Genomic DNA, 25856 nt, shown 5'->3' on the forward strand with positions numbered 1-25856 from the left:
ACAAAATGATTTCTTATCTGCTTTGTTAAAGGCTGTGTAAATATTGTCTAATTTCTTTCCTTGTTAAAGGTGACGCACTGAAGCGATAGAGAAAAATCGACATTTCATTGTGTCAGTCGGTATGACATAAGAATGCAATAAAGTATATGTATTTCAAACACTTATGTAAGAGTAACCTAAAGGGTACCTGTCATGATAGAACAAGACTATTTCACACTTGCACGTTTTCGCACAGTGATCTCTTTTGGGTACCAAAAAGTCATGTAAAAGTTCCCCTTTAATCCTTTGCTCTGGTCTGCTACTCCTGTATCTTTTCTAGATAGAAAAAAAAAACATAAAAGTTTTTATTATTATTATTATTAAAATGTCCAATATTCCTTATACAATCAAAAACATGATGAAGAAATAAAACAAAAAAAGATAGCACACATTTCTGAATTAAAAGCTTCCTCGCATATGAGTTTAATGTAACGGAATTTTAACGAATGATAATTTTATTGCGTAATCTTATAATGAAAGCAGTTGAATATTTCCTGGATAATCCGATAGTTGTCCCGATATATCCAGGTCGAAGGACAAACATACATGTAATATAAAGTTCTCTTTTAAGAAGCAAGATTTATTATACGAAATGTTGCCTGCATATTGATATAAGGAAGAGATATTAATTTACACGTAGATTTTAAAGCGAAGGGATAAAATGGATTATAATCATCTGTTTATTTTTGGCAGACAGGTATTTTTTTTGATGTTCCTTAGCTCTCCTACAAAAAACCTTTCTGCTTGAAGGAGAATTTTTTTTTTAATTTCTAATATGGAAATTATTATATAGAAAGGAGGGAGAGCTTCTTTGTGAAACATTATTCATCATTTTTAGCGTTCTGTATAAGAATTTGTAAACCTGTAAACCTTGTTTCTTTAATATCTATCCGACTAATAATTATTTTATTTTGATGAACAATAAAGATTCAATGAACAGTACTATCCATTCTGAAGTTTGTAGGATGGAGGCATAAGAATTCCATTAGTACCTATACTTTTCTTATGAACGCTATGTATGACTTACCTTCAAACTATCGAATAAGAATTCTCAGATGGGCTTTAAAAATACGCATTTAAAGTGTTTGCAGACGATTGAACACCACACACTTTTTAGATCTTACAGCTTGATTTGTTATGTAGGTTTTATATTACATCCTTTGTTTGACAGCTTTTAAAAGAGGAACTAAAAACTGGACAGAACAATAATCTCTACCTTAATTTCCTATATATTGCTTTCATAAATTGATAATTCATTTATTGAGCCTTTAAATTTATTAATATATGATTATCTTACTTTACATATTAAAGTTGAAATTCATAAAGCAATTAAATGTCGAGTCTGTGTTGAGTTATGATAACAACTAATCAAAGTACTGAGAGTACTGATAGGGGAAAGCATTATTGCAAGTTCTCATGTTCAAAAGTTTAATAACACATATTTGAAGTATAAAATGTTTTAAAGGAGGGAGGGGTGATAAATATTTTGAAGTTTGTAGTATTGAAACCAAGGAACAAGAATGAATAATATGTCTCCCTTTTGAAGCGGAGACATGAGAATAAGGGACATCAATAGCAATATGAATATTTTAACATTTATTATACCCCCCTCCCCCGCTTGAACAGCGGGAGGGTATACTGTAATCGGTATGTCCGTCTGTCTGTACGTCTAGCTGTCCGTCCGTCCGTCTGTTACGCTTTGGGGTACTCATCTCATATCCACAACTCCTCTTATACCACTGAGTGAAATTTAATGAAACCTACACAGAATCTTTATTAAATATTGCCATTGTGCACCTTCTATTTTATTTTTTGATGCAACACATATTTTGGGTTTCCCGACCACAGCAAAACATGGACTTTCCATGATAATCATTTGGGAGGCGGGGGTATCATTTAGGGAGCTCAATGCTCACAGTACCTCTAGTTTTTGTCAAGTATAAGAAGTTAAAATTGATATGCAAGTTGCAATACATAAAAATTGTAAAATATGGTTTTGGCGAACAAAAAATGGATAATTATAAAGTTTCACACAAAAATGAGTACTAATGAGTAATCGAAAACAATAGATATCACAACTGCTTTTTTTGTTTTTATGTGTATTAAGTTTTAGTACCAATGACACAAATTCTTGTTATAAAACAGCTAATTAAATAAGGATGCAACATACATAGGAGACTTTACATAAATTTACAATGTGCTTGTGGTTCTATGAATTGTTTTCATTCAATACACCTATGGCCCAGGTAAAACAACTCACAAGTATCTAAAGCTGATGACAGGTGAACCCTGTGTTGTCATGATGTCCAGAATGAATGGAATATTTTTTTTCAGGAGAGCAAGTCCTTGAACGCCAGACAATCTTTAGTTTTATTACTGTGGTAAATTTGTCTTTGATGATTGTAAAATATTGGTACATACATCCCAATATCAATGCCAGGTGATTTTTTTTTCTGGATATTATCTACGCCATTTCCCTCGAAACCGTCTTTCGGAGAATTTTCTACAAAGTGTATAATTGAAAAAAAAAATTAAGAATATCTCATAATGTTTAATAGTATTTAACAAAATTATTTTACAATGTATTCGGCTTTCAATAAATGAAATCAAGATCCTCAATTGACCTTTTATGATATATTTTAATATATTTCCTAGGGAAGTCAACTTTACGAATACGAAATTACAAGTACGAATACTAAAAATAGGTACTCAGTTACTCGGATGTATATTATTTCTTATTTCAAAGTACACATTTGTATCAAAATCTTATCAATTATAACTAAAACATGCAAATGGTAATTAGCATGTCTTCATTTACACCTAGCTGTAAAACATCCGTTTTCGCCTTGATCTACATTCATTCATTCATTCATTCATTCATTCATTCAGTGAAATCTAACAAGCATAGAAATTAATGCCACTCTACCCAAGATTCAAAACCGCTGAACGTCAACTTGTGTAGTAAGTTAAGGGTATGTATACTGGAAACAACCAACGAATGTTAGAATATAAGATTAGCGATGCTGACAAACAACATCCGACCTCTCTCTTTCACTAGTTATATAATTACTTACATGACTGTGTACACAGCAGTTTGTCAAGTAGATCCAATTAAAGCAACCTTTTTTTAATTGTTGGTGTATATTGTGCATTTGTGTTTTATTTGATAATTAATTTTAGTACCAAAATTTTTTCCAATGGAATTGGTAATTATTTGTACATTTATTGCATTGATTAACATGATAAATTCAGCTTTGTGGGTTAACAGAGCTTAATTTAACTAGGCTTGATGAAAATAAAACTTTTATCTGTAGTTTACCGTGTAACTGTGTATTCAATTGGGATAAAGTCAGAGTAAGTGATTATTAAATATTGACCAATTTGACTTCCCTATTTTTTTTTTGTATTTTTTTCTCTCTCAAAAGCCTACTTCTATAAGTAATCATGTATTTGCATGTATTAAAAAAAAAATGAAAGAAAATACGCAAGTCAACAAAAATAAAAAAAAATGTCAAAATATACTTTCAAAAATAGTATTCGGTTCATTTTTGCCATCATAACAAGAACATTTGTTATGCTATCAAAAATCATAAAGCATGAAAAATTTTCCACTAGAAATATATTAAATTGATGTACTGGTCTCTGGTCGTGCTGAGTAGAGTTTTCTTCTGCCATTTAGAGGTGACACAGAGCAAATTCACATTGCAATCTTAATCATATCCCACTTTCTGTAAGCTGCCTCCATAGGAGTATTAAAATAACTATTCGTTCTATTATAAGCCTATTATTTTTATTGGACTTTTTTTACTTAAATCAAAATAAATTTTGATATGATAATAACGATAAAGATTGGGAAGGGGGTCGAATATGATTTAGCGAGTTGTTTGCCCTTAGTTTAAGATACATCCGTTTGGAGTACCATGATACAGGGCAAACATCTTGAGAGGTCAAAAGGTCAACAAAGCAAATTATATGTAAAAGGCGGCTTCCGCCTAAAACGCAAGTTAAACACGAGGGTATGTGCGATTGCACATGCTTAAGTTACATGTATTTTCCAAAAAAGGAAGACAAACATATCTGTTAGAAATACAGACATTTTAATAATATCTTTATGACTACATGTAGAAGTATTTTGGAGTTTTTGTATTTATTAACGAACACATATCTGTGTTTTAAAAAGCACCGGTTATGGGCAACTTTGCATCTTTTAAATTTACTTTTTTTCATTTTTTTTTTTACAATGTTTATATTTTTTTCTAAGGGATTCTTAATTAAACAAAAGCTTTCATGTTTTAAGTTCACCAGGCAATAGTAACAGATGAAAACAGAGAAACAGGGAAGTTTAATATCGATAGGATGAAGAAAGTCAGAAGAAAAACTTAATGATATGACTTAAAAGAAGCACACAAAGGATGATAATTAAAAAAAAAAAGATTGTTCCACTAATATCAATTTAGTACAGATTTAACGGTTGCCTTTGGTGAAGCTTGTCTTGCGAACAAGAATATCATGAATTACGATTTGTTTTTAAACAAAGGTCTTCATGTTGCGTTGACTTCGTTATAACCAAGTTTTACTGTGTATATTTTGTAAAGTGCTTAACATTGCCTTAATATTTTAAAATTAACTAATTGTATCGTATCCTCCTCTACCTGAAATGAACTTTTTATAGCAGGCTGCTATGAACCATAATATGATTAGTGAATAAAACTATGTGGATTTTAATTGCTCACCCATAATTTGATAATGAATATCACAATGAAGCCAAAAGTCAAAAACATTATTCATTCATAAATCATTCTTCTCTTCAGTATTTTCACTTAATATTAAATTGACTTAAAGTCAAATTATATTCAACAATTGAATGGGCGGGTTACGTTCACAAATGAAATTCTACCTATAATCACGGTCCTGTAACAATGTCGCCCGCGTGGCACTGTGGTTAAAGCGTCTGCTCTAGAGTCTCGAAGTAAGGAGTTGATCCTTGCGTCGCAGGTTCGAATCCCACTGTGGGACGTGGAGACCGTTCCTTCTGATAAGCCGTATAAACCGAGGTCCCGTGTCGCAGTTGGGTCTAATACGTAAAAGATCTCTTCCTGCTGAATGGTCCTGGATGCCGAGTATAGGACAAAATTTGTAGCTCTCCACAACAAGTGGCGGCGTCTCCGTTTGAGTTGAAAATTCTTGAGAGGGACATTAAACACTATTTAATCAATCATAAAGGTCCTGTGAATTCGAATATGTCAAAGTCAAGTTTTGTTTTTGTTTATTTATTTATTTATTTTTTCAGGGTCCATTTTTTATTTGTTTTCTAGATCGTTTCAAAAATACAATGCAGTCTTTAATTATGAGAGTTGTTAGAACTTTAAGTAAATTCATTATATAATGTTCTTTAAATCGATTTCTAATGTCGTTTTGAAAAAAAAAAAGAAACCAGATTATCTAACCCAGTTCCTTAAGTGCATATTTAAATTCGTGAAACACATGTTTCCACTCTCTAGTCTTGTTTTTTTTTAAATAAATACAAAGAGAAAGTAGTCTCTGAATAATCTGTAAGGCATCCAGTTATAGAGTACGTTGAAAACTTTATTTCAATAAAATACCAACATTCAGTTTAGTAAGGATATTTTTTTTAATTCAGTTTATTTTATTTATACATGATAACCGCAATTCTTCTTCACTTGGATTGAAATCATTTACCTGTATATGGATAAAGCTTACCGCTCATTTAATACTATGACTCGGAACAAATATATGGAACGCCAAATTGACATATATTCAAATGAATTTTACCTATCTTCAAATGAATTGTACCTATCTTTAAATGAATTGTACCTATCTTCAAATGAATTGTACCTATAATTAAATGAATTGTACCTATCTTCAAATGAATTAGAGATAGGTACAATTCAATTATACCTATCATCAATTCATTTGAAGATAGGCATAATTGATTTGAAGATAGGTACAAATGCAATGAATTGAAGATAGGTATAATTGATTTGAAGATAGGTACAATTGAATTGAACCTATCTTTAATTACTAAGATATTGGTAATAATAGCTACTCCCTTTATCATACGTCATTTCAAGTCATATGTCACACGTATACATGCATGTGCATTTTATTAAGTATTAATCCATTTTACACATTTTGAATCTGGTATAACTAGAATTGAAAAACACAAAATTACTTTCATATATAAGGTAAATCAAAAGGGGGCGTATTATTTCTCCTTTCACCTCGTTGTCGTCGCTCTGAAGATTCTGTACGTCCCCCCCCCCCCCCCATGTTCAATATTTCTCGAAGGGAGCGTTCATTATTTTCAATAACACGAAACGAATTGAACCTAGGTATAATTGAATTGTACCTTTCTTCAAATCCTTTGTGGATATGTCTTAATTGAACCTATTCTCAAATCAATTGTACCTATCTTTAATTCAATTGTACCTATCTTCAAATGAATTGAAGATAGGTATTATTCAATTGAAACTATCTTTAATTGGATAGAAGATAGGTGTAATTCAATTAAAGATAGGTATAATTCATTTGTACCTAGGTATAATTATTAAGAGATAGGCTTAATTATTTACACCTATCTTCAATTCAATTGTACCTATCTTTAATTCAATTGTACCTATTTTTAATTCAATTGTACCTATCTTCAAATGAATTGAAGATAGGTACAATTATTTGAAGATAGGTGCAATTATTTGAAGATAGGTACAAATATTTGAATATATGTTAATTTGGCGTTCCATACAAATAAATGGTTTCATGAGATCAATCAAATGATAAAGAACAACTGTCACTATAGCAGCTTATATGAAATGTTTACCGTTTATGAGCTATAACTCAAAATCTTTCTGGGACCCAGGATCCCTTATTTGAGGGGCTAGCCCTCTTTTAGTGATGAACGAGATTTTTTCAACATGTCTCAACAACTTATTTTCAGTACAAACGATACATAAGGAGATATAAGTAAATTTTTCTGCATTACGGCATTTACATTTTTCACCCTATCTAGCGCTGTTTTGAGCGCAGAAGTAACAAAAAAAAAAAAAGATATGCATAACTGCAATTCTTCAATTATTTAAATTAAGTAGAATATTGCCCAAACTTTTGACGTCTCTGGGCCTTTATCTGGAAACGAATGGTACCATATTTTCATTTAAAGGGAAATAACTCCAAAGCAAAAGATAATTTTTGAAATGTAAAAAACAATCTTACTGAGTCTTGTAACATCTGAATCTCTAATTATTTGTACCAAATCGGTTGAGAAATGAACGGTTTATGAGGTTTCAAAGGCATTTAGGGAAAAAAGAATAATAGGGAATAATCTTAAACAGAATAATCAGTGCATGTAGGCCTTCTGCACAAGCGAAAGACCTGAATTACGGTAATCGGTAGAAGGCATTTACTTGTAACGAAAGACCCTAATAACTACTAAATACTATAATATAAAAATTAAAACATATCATTGAATAAGTATTTTATCAACAGTTGCCATCTGGAAGCTTCTTTCACTGATTGTTCTTTGGTTTATCATTTTCTATCGCAACCCATTGGAAGGTATTGAAAAACAAGAGACAGAAACAGAAACATGAATGTAAACAATGAAATTATAGATTTGGACAGCATAAATCAAGCTTATGATAACATTCAAGGACAAAGAATTGCATGCATTTGATTTTTGATTTAAAAAAAAAAATATTTAAAATATATCATTTTCAAAAAAGAAAATCTTCAAAGCTAAGCAATTCAAATTTATCAATTTTTCTTTCAAATGTTTCAGAACGTCAATATTTATTCTCTCTCTCTCTTTCTCTCTCTCTTTCTCTCTCTCTCTCTCTCTCTCTCTCTCTCTCTCTCTCCGAGTAACTGTGTAAAATTATTAAGACAGGTTTCCTCTAAAAATCATTTTTCAAACATATCTTCTTAGGTGGAGGTGGTGGCATTGGTCGTATAGGGGGTATAACTGGATGTCCAGCCGGTGCTGCCTTTGGTCGTGTTCCACTAATTCCAGATGTAACCTCCGCAATAGTAAATTGTACCTCCACAGAGATCTCATTATGTCCAAAACGATCTAGTAAGAAAAAAAAAGATTTATTCTTCTTGACTCGCGTTGTCCTGCGGTGTTGATAAAAAGAACATGAATGCAGAATCAATTTCTGTTTTTTGCACAGTAGCATATATACATGGTAATTTCATTTCAATTAAAAAATCCTTTTTTGATAGTCCAGGTCTGACATTTGAGGTAAGGAAGACACTGTTCCTCATAAATATACGCAAGGAATTAAGTATCGCGTAATTTTTGGAAAAGAATCACGCGCAAAAATAAAATTTCATTCCCTTTTTTATGGTGCTGAAATCTATATAATCTCTGGAACAACTTTCCATTTGCAAAATATCATTCTCGTGATTTGACGTTGAAGAGTCTTAACATCTGCATAATAAGTACTCGCAAACATGTACATTATCAGAAAAAATGCTCAGGAGGAGAGAATTTTATTTAAGATCGATTTTTTTTCATTGAAGACACCTACTCTGCTAAGTTATGTAAAGAATAAAAAATTTAAGCGCATAGAATTGGTTTGCTGCCAATATTTCATAAACAAATGAATATATTGACAAATGGTTTGCTTTACAGAGATACGTTTAGGCCTCCAAGAAAGTATCACCGTGTACTATTATACAGGGAATAGCTGTCTTATTTTTCGATTTCATGATGTGAACAATAGATTGGGTTGCGTGATAATTTGCATAAAGGCTAAAGACATTTCCGATCGGTAACGTATTCCTTTACAGCATTTTCTAATGCATGTTTTGTGCGATAATTGAATAATGAGCCATCGAAATTTCCTAAATGTTAAAATTCACAAATACGAGGGTTGATCCAAAAGTAATGTCACACTGTCCATATCTTTTATATTTGGCGTCATATTATCAAATACAATATACCAAAAGATGCACAATTACAAATCTAATTAACATTGAAATTCTCATGTAATAATGTTTATTTGAATTTATTTTATAGATGTTTGAAATATAGAGCATAGTGGGTGTCGCCGCGTCACAACTGAACGTCAAGTTTTAAAGTGTATTTTTTGTCAGAATGAAAAATACAAACCCATTAAAAAGGTTCTAAAAAAAGCACCTAATCTCTCATTTTTTTAAAAGACACAATTCAAGTCAATTTCTAGTCTTTTATTGAAAATCAAATGATGGCATTGGTATTTGTGATCATAAATATTGTTGTTTTACTCTGTTGAAGTGAACAAAGGGATTGTCGAAATTGTCGAAATGATAAAAAAAAAAAACCCGGCTCGACGAAGTGTACTGCATTTTTGCTTCAAAATATAGAAATCATCACTAGCGACAGTTGTGTTAATAAATAAGACTCACAGAATAAAGAATATAAGTGAGAGACTTCGTAATAGATGATTTCAGTAATTTTGGTCGGATGGTGTGTCATTGAATGATCAGCAGAGGACAAGAAGACCGAAAGATAGGAGATCAGATGGAAACATTCAATGGTGTCTGACGTTGTCAAAACACACAAAGGGATAGAGTGACATGTGAATTTTTAAGTTTGTATTCTGCTACTGTTTAAAATATTTTGACAAAGGGCTTAATTATGAAAAGATTGAGTGTATAATGGTACCAAGAATTCTTAAAGAGAGTGAAATTGGTGAAAGTCTTTGCGAATCACAAATATTTTTTGATGAAATATAGGGAAAACGCTTGAAAGAATCACGGTGTGTATCCGTCATATGATGTTATATTTAGGTGCGGCGACTATAATAATTGCAATTACCATCGTTTAAAATCTGATATTTTGGAAAGTATACATCATATTCCTTTGAATTTTTCATGTCTCATTTGAAATTAATGAAGTTTTCATCATGTGTAATTTTGTTGTTTTACGTCGAATTATAGCAATTTTATCGAAGTTGTGACATTACTTTTGGATCAACCCTCGTACGTATGTTATAAACAATGGAATCTTAACATTCATGTTTTTCTTAAATATTTCTGCAATTTATTCTGATAAACCCATTTATAATGAAATTAATATATAAGGAAAAACGAAATTATTAAATTAAGAAAAACGAAATGGTTTATTAAATTATTTCGTTTTTCTTTATTAAATAATTTCTTTTTTCTTCGCATATTAATTCGTTTTTCTTTTTATATTTATTATGTGGCCCCGAAAGAAGTTGGGCAACATATTGCGATTGTACTCATGTTTTTTGTTCTACGGACTGTTTCTCGGATAAGGCTGGGACAATCTTCCTGAAACTTTCCACAAAGCAAGATCACTTGATGTAGTTGTGTTGTGTGTTCATTCAGTTTCAAAATGGCTACCATAGCCATGGAAACCTGCAAAAAGCGACGAATTTTTACCGCAAGTCTTCTCTCTGGTCCCTTGAACATTCGTCGTTCTTAAATCTTAGTATTAAAAGGACTGATACGAATTAATGGTTTTACAAGCTTATCTTATCGGTATTGTTTTTGTAATACAAAATAATACAGTCCTCTCCAGTCTGGGGCGACATACGCTATAGTTTGCAATAGCAGACTTTCTAGTTTAGTTTCCTTTATATATTAATTTCGTTTTTCTTTATACATCAATTTCGTTTTTCTTTATACATCAATTTCGTTTTTCTTAATTTAATAATATCGTTTTTCTTAATTTAATGATTTCGTTTTTCTTTATTTAATAATTTCATTTTTCTTCATTTATTTATGGTTTGCACTATTGGGCTTCCGTAATCAAGTGATATCGTTACAAATGTGTTTTAATATAGTCTACATAAATTGGTCATACTTAAATACCTAAAGTACAAATAAAAATCAAAATCGACCTTGCTATGCAGTTGTATGGATTGGGCGCATTTAGAGCTTCGGAAAGCCTTCACATACAGTCCCTGAAACGTTCTACTTTCCCTTTTTACCGTTCGCTCACCGTTCGTTCAGCGTGTGTTCACCGTTCGCTCTCCGTTCACAGTTTTGCGTTCACCGTTCACCGTGCGCTCGCGTTCACTGTTCACAAAACGTTCACCGTTCGCTCTTCGTTCCGTTTACTTTGCGTTCACCTTGCGTTCACTGTTCACTTATCGTTCAGTCTTCATTGTCATTCGGAACTCCGAAGTGAAAGGACTTATCTTTTTGATGGTAAGGATTTACACCTTTTTTAATTGAATAACTAAAATATCGTGTTTGAAGAATAATTATTTCATTGCGAAAGTTATCTACGATATTTATATTTCTATAAATATAACCTAGCTGTTACTTTATCCGTGAAATTTCCCTAAAAAATAATACATTAAATACCTACATGTATGTAGAACGATGCTAAAATATTAAATTTAATAAAGGGCGATGTAAAAATGCTTCACGCTCGGCATCATCTTGTTGTAATGTAAAAACGACAAATCATTTATGGATGGATATCTAAGTAAGACAAAAATACACAACAAAATTATTTCTAACATGTATTTTAAAAAAATTCACGAAAAAATATATGAGAACTACACATAGGTCTGAGAATTATGAACAGTACAGCAGATATTCAGTTAATTTAATATCTCTAGAGCTAATGAAATTTATTAGCATGCTTTTAAATTTTAGAAAAGACCAACTGTTTAAAATGTAATACATTAGATTTTTTTGTACACTAAGTTAAGTGTAATATTAGAGAAGAAGAATTCCTTAATTCACCGTACCTAAATATATGTTTGCCATTCAATGTGATTACGAGCCCCCCCCCCCCCCCCCTTCCGTGCGTTATCTCCCGATATCAAATACTTAGCTAGTATATCCAGAATATTTCAATTAATATTTAAAGTGTATTGTAACACAAGAAAAATTAATTTTAAAACGAACATCAAACAGTCATTAAACAAAAGTATTTCGAAATATACATGTACGGACAGTAGTTTTTAAAATTGGCAGGGAATATGTTTCAAATTCAATTTCAAACTTAATCCTTAGAAGTATAAATTCCCATTATTTATATATTTTCTCTGCAGGAATGCAATAAAGTGCCCCGCCACAGCATGATAGCCTGTCAAATATTGTTCAATAATAATAAATTGGTTAGGATGCAAGGAAATCAGGTAGCCTTGATTAACAGATTGACACAGATTTCAATGATTTAATTTCCATTTCTTATCATACATCTCTAAGAGACTTGCAATGTAGGGATTGTTTATAAGAAATACATCATATAACTCTAAACTGGTTGTGTTAGAGCATAACAAATATCCATCTGCAGCTTACTTAAACTTAAATTGTTTATTGCATATTTTATGAAATAATAGAAATGCTAGAGTTTAAATAAAAAAATCAAACATAAATTATAATTTCTTCTGACTATAAAATTCAATGTGAGACATGACTGCAATTTGTTGCAAATATATAAAAATTGAAATATATATATTTTTTTCAATGAACACATGTATAATTAGTTTTAATCATACTATACAATACTAATTTAGTTTTAATCATACACTAAAACATCAATTTGTTTTAATTACATTACACCAATTGAAAGATCTTTATCTGGACTAGCCATCAAGAACTCTTAATTAACACAAGCAACTATGAGGCCATTTCTTTTTGCCCAACTCCCAAGAGATAAATTAAGATAACAGCTGCATCATTGCTAGAGATGCTCTTAGCTCCTGACAATAAACTCATTAATTTCTCTCTAATTTGACATGCAAAGTTTCTGCTATCAAAATTCTTCTTGACCAGTGCTTGATAATTATGCCCATGGGACAAACTGAATTCCTCTCAAAGCATAAACATATATTACAGATTGCTGTAAAGTATATAATGAAAAAAATATGGTTTTACTTAATTTAACATTTTTTAATAAGGATACAACTATATTTTTAAATTTTTAAGGTATATGAAGTTTGAAATTTAAAAGACTTAGTTTTAAAAAAAAATCACTTAAATTAAAGGTCACAGTGACCTTGAAATAGGCTGCGACACACCTTCTACAATAGCTGTATACTTTTGCCAAGTTTGAAAGCTCTAGGTCTCATAGTTTTCTAGTTATGAGCCGGACAGGATTTTTCCATATTTGGTTATAGCATCTTTATTAAAGGTCAGAGTGACCTACTTTTTGTGCGAGACACACCTTCTACCCAAGATGTATCAGCTGACAACGTTTGGTAACTCTAGGCCTTATAGTATTAAAGTTATGAGCCGGACACGAGAAAAGCTAACAGACGGACAGCTAGACAGACGGACGGACACGAAGCCTATAACATAATACGTCCCGTCTTAAGACGGGCGTATAAAATTCAGATCTAAAAATGAAAAGTAAAAATATTAAAACTTTTTGGAAATACTACATGACTCTTTACCTTTGCCATGCTCGGTGAAACGAGATTTCCACACCTCCGCTTTGATTGGCAGGCCAAGCACGTCTGGTGAACCATGTGAAAATGAAGATGGAAAATAAAAGCCAATAGTTACTGTGAATTGAATTTGTTAATCTTAAGAATTTGAATATTTTTATTGCTTGGACAATTTCGGAAAAATAATAAGAATTTCTATTTGATACAACAGATATCTGAGAATGGGGGGAGATCTCTCTCTCTCTCTCTCTCTCTCTCTCTCTCTCTCTCTCTCTCTCTCTCTCTCTCTCTCTCGTACATTTTTTCTGTTTAATAAAAACTATGACAGCACTTTACTTATTTAGTTTTTAGTTTTTAAAATTTAATCTATTACAAATTATTTTAATGCCTCTTTCCATCATCTTGTCCGAGAATAATCACGACCTGGAAATGTCTACAGATACATGTAGAAGTTAGGTAATATAATTATCATAAAAAATTCAAATTGAAACATAAATATAGAATATTTTGCAATCGGGTGTTCTTATGCAATACGTTAACAGACAATTGTGAATTTCAAAAAAAAAAAAAATCCGTTATTTTACTCAGAATCGCGTTGGCACGAAAATACATGTTTAGTTGTTTCAACCGGGTACAATGAAATTAATTCATTCTATAAGTAGCAGTTCTATCTTCTAAAGTCCACATTATTTTATAAGTGAAAAAAATAAGCATAATTATTTACTATATAAGTAGATAATTTTATTTTTTAACTACACGCGGTAACAAATACACGTTTTACGGCGATTAAAATCATGTTATTAAAATATCGATTTAAACATGGGTATGTACAGAAAAAAATGTGTTTATTATTTATTTTTTTCCTATCTATTTATTTATCTATTGTTTATCTAAGTAGTAATTTTATCTTCTAAAGTCCACATTATTTTATTAGTTAAAAGAATAAGCATAATTATTTACCATATAATGTAGATTTATTTTTCAACTACACGCGGTAACAAACACATGTTTTACGGCGATTAAAATCATGTTATTAAAATATCGATTTAAACATAGTTATGTACAGAAAAAAAAAGTTTTTATTATTTATTTATCTATCTATATAATTATCTATTGTTTATCTATTGTTTATTAATATTAATTTATGACATTTGAATAATAGAATAACAGAATAATTTCAATGTAAGGAAAAGATCGAAGGTATTCCGAATAAATCGTTCATCTTGCGTTCACCGTTCGTTCACCGTTCACATTGCGCTCGCGTTCGCGCTCAGTTCGCATTCTGCGTTCACTTACGGTTCACCGTTCACACATCGTTCACCAAGTTGCGTTCAGCGTTCGCACATCGTTCACTCACCGTTCGCTCTGCGTTCGTTCACCGTTCGTTCAGGGTTCGTTCACCGTTCAGGTGGGAAAGTAGAACGTTTCAGGGACTGTAGTTGCATTAGAAAAAAATATGCTTCCTGCAGTTTACATACAATCTTCTCAGTGAATCCTCTTATGAAAAAATTAATAGTTATGTGTCATTTATCAATAATGAATAAAAAAAAAATAATGTGTTTCTATTAAACAAATTATGATCAAGAAGCTACACATTCATATGCTAAACACCGTCATGCACAGAAGTCTGTTTAAAGGGAATTCCTTTCCTTGTATGCTAAAAATAAATGGTGTATCAACGTATGCTTGTATTATTCCTTCTCTCTATAAATAGTTATTAAGTCATGGTCATGAAAAAAAGGAAGAAAAACAACCAAAGAAAAACTAAAAAACAAATATGTATATAATGAACCAAACTCATTTTTCTACGAATTTAATATTCAAAAGTTATCAATCCGAACAATCTTATAATGTATACTTGTATTGTGGATTTGATTTAAAAAGGTATGTTCCAAAAAAGCACATAGAGAAATGAAAAAAAAAAAAAAAAAAAAAAAAAAAAAACTTCAGGGTGTCCATTGTTAAACATATACCTTATTATATAAAACTTGGTCCATACAAAAAGTCTTCGTTTGGTTGTCCTAGACACTTGGATACTTTCATTTTATTTAATAATAGAATTTTGGTTGAAGGTAAACAATTCTAAAGGATTTTATTTTCTTTTTCTTTATCTGAAAGTGTATTAAAATGTATCACATACGACATATCTATTCACTGTTTAGTAAAAATGGAAAAGAAACTATATTGTATTTTCTTGAAGATTATATATATATTATTAGGAAAAAGACAAGTTATAACCAGGGCAAAAAAAATCCTACCTCTGATGTTTTAGAAGAATGCTTTTGTTTGCTTCTGATTTGATTTAATTGCATTAACTTTTGAATTTGAATACGGCTTTTTTATCCATAAATTTACAAATACCCTTTACGTTTTTACTGTTCACGTTATGTTTAAAAAGAAATGTATTCAATAATTGTTTGTAAACTGTAGGATACAAATATGATTTAATAACTAATAAACAGAAAAAAATATCAACAGTAACTGTATAATTATATCTAAGAATAAAGAAATAAAAATCGTGGGTAAAGTACTCAGAAAATGCAACTTACCTTCTCGATGTATCGAAGTAAATATTATAATCAATAGAAATATCGTAAACATAATCAGACAAAATCTCGAAAAAAAACTTGATTTCATTTTGTTGCATTACAAACTTATATACCCTTTCTCTAGGAGTTAAGTTGGAAGATTACTTTGTAGTAGACCTCAACTTCCTTATTTATATTTTAAATGCCTGTTTGCAGGCATATTTGTTCAAACCGGTTTAAAACATTTGTTTAAAATTAAAATCAAATCAAATGGATTTTTAAATAGTGTTCATAACACCGTTTTGAATATGTTCCAATTAACATTCAACAGCAGTACGACGGAGTAAGTTCGTAATTTATGAAAAAGTATTTCCAAATCAAGTCTTGAAATAGATCGTTCAATTTAAGGTCAGAATGAATTTTGAAGCAATATGTTTATAATATGCCAATTAACCAGTAGGTAGAATCATCTATGAAAACCCCCAAATTTACATGTCATCTGACCTCGTGTTTTAAATGATATTTAAACCTAGGTGTCAGGTTCTTTTGACAAGATTCCAAATTAATCACAGTAAGAAGGCTTCATTTTCTGCTTAATTCATTTATTCTTGTAGCAGTAGAAAGAAATTTGCACCCTTGTAAGTTATATATTATGGACAATGTTATTGGGGATTAGAAGGATTCTTTTTGTCGTATATTTCGAGTATACTTTAAACTGAAGATTGGTCATTTCTTCTATATTTCTACTAATAAGTACAATGCACATTCATATGAAAATACCTCATATACTTATAAAAACAACCATAAATTACCGTATAATTGGAAATTCTAGCAAGTCGCAACACTATCCTCAGAAAGAGGTATCCAATTTTAAGCGAGATGTTATGTTAGCTTAACATGCTCACTTATGAAGCTATTACATATAAAATGTATTTGATTTTTAGCAATGTTCTATTTTAGCGATCTCAGAATCCTCGGTAATAATGCCAAAATTTAGTTCCTCGCTTAAAATTCTTTTTATACGGTATTCATTTAATAAAAATGAATGTCACTAATGCAGGAAAATCCAGAACAATGTATTAAAATGTGTCTGTATGTGAGCATATATTTTCATTATGCTTGTTGATCCTTTGAAGCTAGGTTGAAATGTATTTGTGTAGATTAAATACAACACTAGGCAAGTGACATATTTGTATACCTTGAATTTATTACGCAACTTCGAGCCAAAGGAGTTCGCACGGATCCCATATATTACAAACTTTGGTGGCAGCAGTGGAATCTTAAAATACATTATGAATGCAACGGGGAAAGAACATATTGCTCAGATTGCAAGTATGCTTTAAACGATGAATTTGATAGAGGAGAAATTGAAGAGATGTTAATTTTACAGTTCCATTACTAAAAGTGACAAGCAGCATGAAGCAAGAAGTCTTAACATTTTATCACCTGGGTATTATGACCAATGTGAAATGTCGCCATATTCATTCACAGACCGCAAAGTACAAGGAAAAAGAAATTACTATAAAAATGAGTCTAGAGAAAAGTCTCGATAATCATATACCAGTGTCAGAACACGACCAAGTGTTCACTTTGCTGACGAACATTGTAAAGGATAAGGGAAAGTTGACTGATTAAAAAGCAATCTATCAATCGGAGCAGGTGATCGTAAGAAGCCTTCTGAGCTAAATGTTTCTAGAGACAATGCAAAAGTACCATTGCAGACATAGACATATAGGGTAGATAGAGACAATGAAATTGCCAGTAAGTCAGCGACTTATGACGACTCAAGCTGTTGACTTGATTACACGTGCCATTTTGAAGCCTGTACCTACATGAATGGCTGGGACTAACTGAAAAGGCATGTTAATTACTTTGTCACTGCGTGGACAAGCAAAAGCTGTGCTAGGCAACATGCCAAGTGACAAGGAACAGCAATACAGCACACTTATTTGATCTTTGCACAGGAAATGCAGTAATGCAGTAGAACTGATGACCGCCAGTCAAACACACACCCAGATGACAAAGAACCAAGTACATTTTTGTAAAGGACCCAAAGTGTTTTCTGGAATCGGGACTTTAATTAAGGAATGAGGGTAGTATATCAGTGTATTAAGGGCGAGAATACAAAAGTATTCTTTGACACCGGAACAACTGTTACATATGTATTCACTTGTCCGCAAAGTTGCATGAACTGTCCGACCACTGTCCGAACAAACCTACAAAAAATTACCCAGACCATAATGTCTGCTAATGGTACACCATTGTCAGTCAGAGGGAAGGCGGAGCATCGATTTTGCAAGCAATGACTTTAAGAAATGTTGTTTTTATTCAGTGCTTTAAAACCAAGAAGAAACATCTACCTATGATAAACACTGACCAGAAACAATAGCAGTTTTTAAGGGAATTTCCTGTTTGTTTTCATGTATGCTACAAATACATCCTTAACCAAAAAATACTATAGTTTACTATTGTTAAATGTAGTTATAACGTTGACACTTTAAAAAACTTTGGTTTACTAAAGCGAAAAGTTTGACACTTGGAAAAACTTTGACGAAAACTTTGACACTTTGAAAAACTTTGGCGAAAAATTTGACACTTTCATTTACAAATACAGTTATCTATATTTACTATAGTTAAATATATTTTTTTTTGTTTTTTTTTTATTTTTTTGTTCTATCAATGACTATTTGCATAATTACTTTATCTGAGTGTAAATAGTTCCTATGACGTACATGTTTGTCACAAAAAAGCCCAAGAGAAATTAATGCAGAGACATCTAGCATTAAGTCTGGGATTGTTAAATCTATTTATTAAAAACTATTTGTTTTAAACTTTGATGTTGAAAATTAAATTATATAAAAATGAATCTGTTTATTACTGCGAGACATATTCGGTCAACTTCGCGGCGCCTCGCTGCGCTCGCTATAACTTTGGCCAATATGAATATAAGATGTGAACGTTCAGATCCGATCATAATCTGATGGTAGCGCCAGTTCCCCCCAGCTCCTGATATCTGTTCTTGTCGTCTTCATCAATTTTATTAGAGCTAATTCCCATGTTAAATGATGTTGACTTTGTCTCTTTATCTTCTTTATACATCGATTTCCTTATTTTTCCTTTCAGATTCCATCTACAGAGATATTCAAATTGTGTTGAAAATTGTCAGTTTTTTCCCTAAACAAATCTAGGAATTTTGAAATATGAGAGAGAGATAAAGAGAAGGAGAGAGAGAGATGTTTGCTTGTCCTATATATTCATCAAAGATAACTTACCTATAGATACAGATGTAGGCAATTAAAATGCCGATTATTATTAGACAAACACAGAGAGAGGCAAGAACACCATTAAATCTTGCGAGACAATCAGTATCAATAGTTTTCTCTGCAACTGCATAGAGAAAAAAAATCATATCGATAATTTTGGATCTATTGATGTAACATAATATTCCTTTATTTCAACGTTGTGATAACATTAAGTAGATTATTAACTATTAACCTTGTAAACACATAGCACCCTGCCATCCACCAATACATCCTTCATTACAATATCCTGTCACGTGGTTGCAGTCACGTGATGACTTGCAGAAAATGCTGCATTCTTTTTTGCAATTCTCTCCATAAAATCCTGCCTTACACACTGTCATTTGAAGTAAAAGGTTCATTTAATTTACAAAGAACTATGCTAAATGAAATATTTTGATTTCTGTTTTAAACAGTGAAATATAATTTCTACCCATTAAAGGTAATGTGTTAAAAGTATAAAATCCCTACTGACATACTTATGCCTTATTTTCTACATTTTATTCTAAATTATGAAAGTTAAATTACTTTCATTGCATAATATTCCTATATATCCATCCGAACATATTCCAGGACAAGAACCATTTACATAGTGGCAGTTTGAGTCCTGACAGAATCCACACGAATTAGAGCAGTTTTCACCGTACTTATTTTCCTTACAAACTGAAAAAAAAACATTTCTATTTATTACTTTTTCGTCCATGAATTTCATTTCATTATCCTTTTTTCATATATTCTCGTACATAAGAAATTGAATTGTCTTATCGAAAATTCAGTTCTTAGTAATAAAAAAAATCAGGAGAAAAATAGCATTAAAGTTTAAAAGCCATATTAAAACAGTAATCTGGAACCTTCTTCGCATCGAGGTCCCTCCCAACCTGGTTGACATCCTCCCTCACATTCTCCTGTCGTTCTGTTACATCTAAATGGTACACCACAGTTCCCATTACAATTTTCATTACAGTTGATGCCAAATTTTCCAAGAGAACAACCTAATATAAATTTCTACATTGTATGCCGTTTGTCTGCTAAAGTGTTTATGTATTGTTAAATGATATGACCGATGATAATTAGTCTGGTAGAGTGTTTACGTATTCTAAAATGACAAATAGAGCCGATGATAAAAAAAAATGCTAGCTATCAATGCTTAACTTAAATTATTAATTTTTTACCCGTTTTACAAAAAAATCCTTCAAATCCTGCATCACATCCTTCAAGACACGACCCATTGATGTGGCGACATTGTTCATATCCCAGACAAGCTCCACAGGTCTGTTCACAATTCTGTCCATATCCTCTGCTGCATTCTGTTAAAACCAATTAATAAACTACAGTGTAATTCAATTAAATATTGTAGAGAAATGTGTTTAATAAAAATAACTATTGCAACACCCTAGCCCAAAGATGCCCAGTGAGAAGAATTTGCACCATAAAAGAAACCTACGTATCAATATATTTAGCTCTGAATGCTCATTTAAGGTCAAAATTTGAAGGCCGTGAGGTATGATATCTCAAAAGAAGTCTATCAATGGTGGCTTAGTTCAATTATATCATTTCATATCAGCTTAAGGTGTTGAAGGTAGCGATCATCAAATAAGCATAACCTAAAAAAAAACCACTTTTATTTAATACTTTTTCATCAATGAATTTCATTTCACTATCCTTTTTTCATATATTCTCGTACATAAGAAATTGAATTGTCTTATCGGAAATGCAGTTTTAAGTAATTAATAGAAACAGGAGAAAAATAGCATTAAATTTTAAAAGCCATATTAAAACAGTAATCTGGAACCTTCTTCGCATCGAGGTCCCTCCCAACCTGGTTGACATCCTCCCTCACATTCTCCTGTCGTTCTGTTACATCTAAATGGTACACCACAGTTCCCATTACAATTTTCATTACAGTTGACGCCAAATTTTCCAAGAGAACAACCTAATATAAATTTCTACATTGTATGCCGTTTGTCTGCTAAAGTGTTTATGTACTGTTAAATGATATGACCGATGATAATTTGTCTGCTAGAGTGTTTACGTATTCTAAAATGACAAATACAACCGATAAAAAAAAATGCTAGCCATAAATGCTTAACTTAAATTGTTAAATTTTTACCCATTTTACAAAGCAATCCTATAAATCCTGCATCACATCCTTCAAGACAGGATCCATTGATTTGGTGACATTGTTTATACCCTAGACACGCTCCACATCTCTGTTTACAATCCTGGCCATATCCACCACCGCTGCATTCTGTTAAAACCAAATAATTTAATTTCACTTGTATCAAGCTATTTCATTGGCTGACGCATTCAGAGGAACATATAATATCTTGGATAACATAACTTGCCTATGTCACAATGAGTTACGTCAAAAACGTATTACTCCACTTGACGTTACTTTTTAACTAATGCTCAATCTGAAGCCTTATTCTGGAGGAAAAACTTATTGTCTATACTGAAATTAAATTATAAGGAATGAAGCTAATGTTAGGTGTGGTATTTGGGGGGGTACCAAGTTTTATTATGAGCAAAGAGCGATAACTCTAATATTGTTTTTGTAACTTTTCGCTGAGCTCTTCTTTGTCAGAAGTTAGAATTTGGTGCCTCGTCCTACAATAAAAGTGTAAACACCTAACATCTATCTTATTTTCTCCAGGTAATTATTTAATTAGCACATTTATATGCAATGTATATTACCGAACTTATTATTGAAATCCATTTGATATGTTTCTAGTCAGTATATGTTAGGTCACACAATTATTAACTTGAATTATGAAAATTGTTGACTAGGCCAAGCACATGTGCGGCACATGTTCCCGCCATTTGTACTTTTCAGTATTCTATCATTTTTAATTAGAATGTCGTATAATTTACATAATTCATAAAGGTCAGATGTCATTAACTGTTATATTGTACATGTAAGGATTGTAATTATACTTTATTAAGCTTTATTGAATGAATTATGAAATTACCGTATATACTCATCTGAATGCGCACTGTTGAATTACGTGCAGTTTGTATGAAATTACCGTATTTCCTCTTGTAAACACATTTTGTAAAATTGAGTCAGAAGTTAGAATTTGGTGCCTCGTCCTACAATAAAAGTGTAAACACCTAACATCTATCTTATTTTCTCCAGGTCAAGTGGCTATATGTAACATTTGGGGGCTCGTCCGGGATAGTTGTTTCCAAAGCCATGGGAGAAGAACAAGAACTAGAATTTGAGGTCCTGGCCAAGTTGTACCAAGCACCAGTTGAAACTCTTCGTGTCATCTTAAAGAGCCATCAGATCACCACATAGCCAGAGAAGACAGACAAATTTCTGGCCATAAAAGCTATCATCGCCTGGTTGGATCAAGAAGAAAAATCTGAAGATGGTAACTTTACAACTTTACTACTCCTTAATGATGCATTGACCCCAAAGAAAGTCACCATTAAGACAGAAAAAGGTTCGGGACCAGCACCAACACCAACTGTTGATACTAAAATCAAGCACCCACCTTTGTGTCATAAGGACTTCAAAATATGTGGTGAAATTTCTGACCGCCCTACCAGACTCTCATTTGTTAGCCTTATTAGACAGATTGAGGCCGGCATTCGCAAGTCGTACACTGAAGCAGACATAATTGATGGGGTCACCAGAGCCATTTCACCTACCCTACCTTTGAGAAGTTATTTGGAGGGACGTGACAAGTTGTCACTATCATCATTGCGTAAAATTCTTCGGTCACACTATGAGGAGAGATCAGCGACTGAGCTATATACTCACCTGACAAATTCTACACAAGGGAGGGATGAGCCTCAAGATTTTCTGTTAAAATTATTAAGCCTGAAACAAAAGATCCTGTTTGTATCCAAAGAAGAAGGAGCTGAGGTACATTATGATGAAAAGCTTGTCACGCCGGTGTTCCTACACACTTTGTATATAGGACTGAATGATGAGACACTTCGACGGGAAGTGAAACCAATTTTGGACTCTAAAGTTGAAGATGATGAGCTTATTCAGCAATTCAGCACTATTGTCGCTAGGGAAAAGGAGAGGAAGGGACGATTAACCAAAGCGAAGGTTAGCTCTATTGCAGAGGAAGTTCACAACTCTCCAAAGAAAGAACAAAAGCAGAAGGATGTCAAAGAGGGTGTTCTCTGGACCGAACTTCAGGAACTACGTGCTGAGATTGCGGAAATCAAGAAGCAAAGTTCCGCCACACCAAGGAGTTCATCAGATACAGATGGTCCCCGTAGATTCCAAATGGGCTGTGAAAAGTGTCGACAGTCAAACACAGATTCGTCATGCACTCATTGCTGGATCTGTGGCAGTGATGAACATTTTAAAGCTGACTGCAAACAGAGGAGAAGGTCGGGAAACGGGAGGGGGTCACATCGAGGGAGCCGACAGTGACTCAGAAGTGTGAAAGCTCCCAATGTGTTGTGAATACTATTCATTCTGACTTTGAGATACCAAGAAGTGAAGTTGAAACAATTTCTCTTAACATTAAAGCAAGACTTGTTAAACTTATTGGTGAAAAGTGTATTGTGACTTGCTATCTGGACAAAGTACCTGTACAAGCATTGTGGGACACTGGAGCCCAAGTGTCCATTATCTCTAGTCAGTTTCTCCAATCTCAATGTCCGAGTTGTGACGTACGTCCTGTTAGTGATCTGTTGTCAAGTGATTTGATTCTAACGTCAGCTAGTAATGATGAAGTTCCCTTTGATGGATGGACAGACTTAGAGTTCAAACTAGGACATAGTTCAACTTCCCTAAGGGTTCCATTTCTGGTATCCAGCTCACCATCATTAATCAGACCAATCATCGGCTACAATGTTATTCGTCATTACATCAACTCAGGTGACTGCTTAGATAACGCTCTAACTGGTGCACTTCCGGGAGTCAATTCAAAGACGGTGAACATGATAACTCGCATATTACAGGAGACTGAGACAGTGTATGATGTATATAGTGGATCGTCGACACAAGAAGTTCCGCCTCAGAGTTCCATAATCATACGCGCCTGTGTCAGGATTGGTCAGCGCCAGGGCAGTCAGTGGAAGGGATTGTTTACCCCTACAGTTGCTGAAGACAGTGGGTTAAGGATGGCCGAGGCCCTACTAACCGTTAGTGACAATAAACGTTCTGTGAGTTTTGTTAGGATTCCGGTACAGAACTTTACAAACTCTGTTTTGATCCTGAAGAAGAATACTCATTTAGGCACTTTGGAGGCTGTGTCTTCGATTGTTAGTACGAACTCTGTAACAGTGGATACCGTAAAGACCCCAAAGCCAGATAACAACACAGAAAAGTGGCATCCACCTGTCCCACTACCTACAGATAAACTTGGCACCGAAGACATCGCAAAGGTGAAGCAGCTATTGTATGAGTATTCAGATATTTTCTCACGTGATGAGGCTGACATAGGATTTGCGCCTGATTTGATGATGGACATCAGTATGCAGGATCCCAGCCCTGTACGACAGACATACAGATCCATTCCAAATGCTTTGTACAGCGAAGTGAAAGATTACATACAGGATCTGCTGTCCAAAGGTTTCATTCGCAAGTCAAAGTCTGCATTTGCCAGTCCCTTGGTATGTGTACGGAAGAAGGACGGTGGCCTTCGCCTTTGTGTAGATTACAGAAAGATAAATCAAAAGTCAGTAGCTGATAGTAGGCCTTTACCTAAGATCCAGGATGCACTTGATAGCCTTGGGGGAAGCAAGTGGTTTTCCCTACTTGACCAGGGGAAAGCTTATCATCAGGGAGTGATGTCAGAAGAAAGCAAGAAGTATACCGCCTTTATAACACCTTGGGGACTATATGAATGGGAGAGAATTCCATTTGGCTTGTCTGGCACCCCGGCCGCTTTCCAAACCTTCATGAATGATTGTCTAGAGGGCATAAGGGATCGATTTTGTCTGCCATATCTGGATGACACCTTAGTTTACTCATCAACAGTTGAACAGCACTTGTCTCATCTGGAACAGGTTTTCCTACGTTTTCGAGAAAAAGGGGTAAAACTGAAACCGTCCAAGTGTCATCTATTTAAGCAGGAAGTGAGGTACTTGGGTCACTTAGCTACTGGTAAGGGATATACTATGGATCCAGAGGATAAGAGAGCAGTCTTGAAGCTAAAAGAGAGGACACCGACTTGTATTGGGGATGTGAGAAAACTTCTTGGATTCCTGGGATTTTATCGGAAGTACATACCCGACTTTGCACGTCGTGCTCGACTGCTTTATGATTTGATGAAGAATCAGACGACCCAGAGTCCTCTTAAGGGCAAGACAAAGTCCAAAGTAAAGATGAAAAATGGGCAGGTATCATCACAAGTGAAGATCCGTTGGACCAGTGCCCATCAAGATGCCTTGAATGACCTTATCGATGCACTGACAAACCCACCAGTCATGGCTTATCCACTCTTTGACAAACCATTTGATCTGCATGTGGATGCATCCGGGGAAGGATTAGGGGCCATACTGTATCAGAGGGATGACCAAGGAATACCCAGAGTGGTTGCTTATGCTTCTAGAACACTGTCTCCAGCAGAGAGAAATTACCACATGCATTCAGGAAAATTGGAGTTCTTGGCTATGAAGTGGGCCATAGCAGACCGTTTTCG

The 25856-nt window shown here is 33.1% G+C and overlaps 2 protein-coding genes across 2 annotated transcripts; both read right to left on the bottom strand.

Annotated features, from left to right (window-relative positions):
* Positions 1 to 6978: 6978 nt before the first annotated feature.
* On the bottom strand, positions 6979 to 16086 carry LOC134236046 (uncharacterized). Its single transcript, XM_062718234.1, has 3 exons — positions 15965 to 16086; positions 13422 to 13484; positions 6979 to 8125 (listed from the first exon to the last, which is right to left on the bottom strand). Exons 1-3 carry the CDS (start codon positions 16050 to 16052, stop codon positions 7950 to 7952), a joined length of 327 nt encoding a protein of 108 aa, XP_062574218.1. The 5' UTR covers positions 16053 to 16086; the 3' UTR covers positions 6979 to 7949.
* A 2682-nt stretch (positions 16087 to 18768) lies between these two features.
* LOC134236053 (multiple epidermal growth factor-like domains protein 11) lies at positions 18769 to 22062 on the bottom strand. Its single transcript, XM_062718235.1, has 9 exons — positions 22005 to 22062; positions 21353 to 21490; positions 21035 to 21175; positions 20415 to 20549; positions 20094 to 20234; positions 19771 to 19905; positions 19439 to 19579; positions 19216 to 19330; positions 18769 to 19073 (listed from the first exon to the last, which is right to left on the bottom strand). The coding sequence occupies exons 1-9, from the start codon at positions 22060 to 22062 to the stop codon at positions 18914 to 18916; spliced, it is 1164 nt and encodes a 387-aa protein (XP_062574219.1). The 3' UTR covers positions 18769 to 18913.
* Positions 22063 to 25856: the final 3794 nt, after the last annotated feature.

The sequence above is a fragment of the Saccostrea cucullata genome, unplaced genomic scaffold, assembly GCF_032062105.1.
Source record: "Saccostrea cucullata isolate Sc308-1 unplaced genomic scaffold, CSIRO_AGI_Scuc_v1 ctg1483, whole genome shotgun sequence".
Classification (NCBI taxonomy): domain Eukaryota; kingdom Metazoa; phylum Mollusca; class Bivalvia; order Ostreida; family Ostreidae; genus Saccostrea; species Saccostrea cuccullata.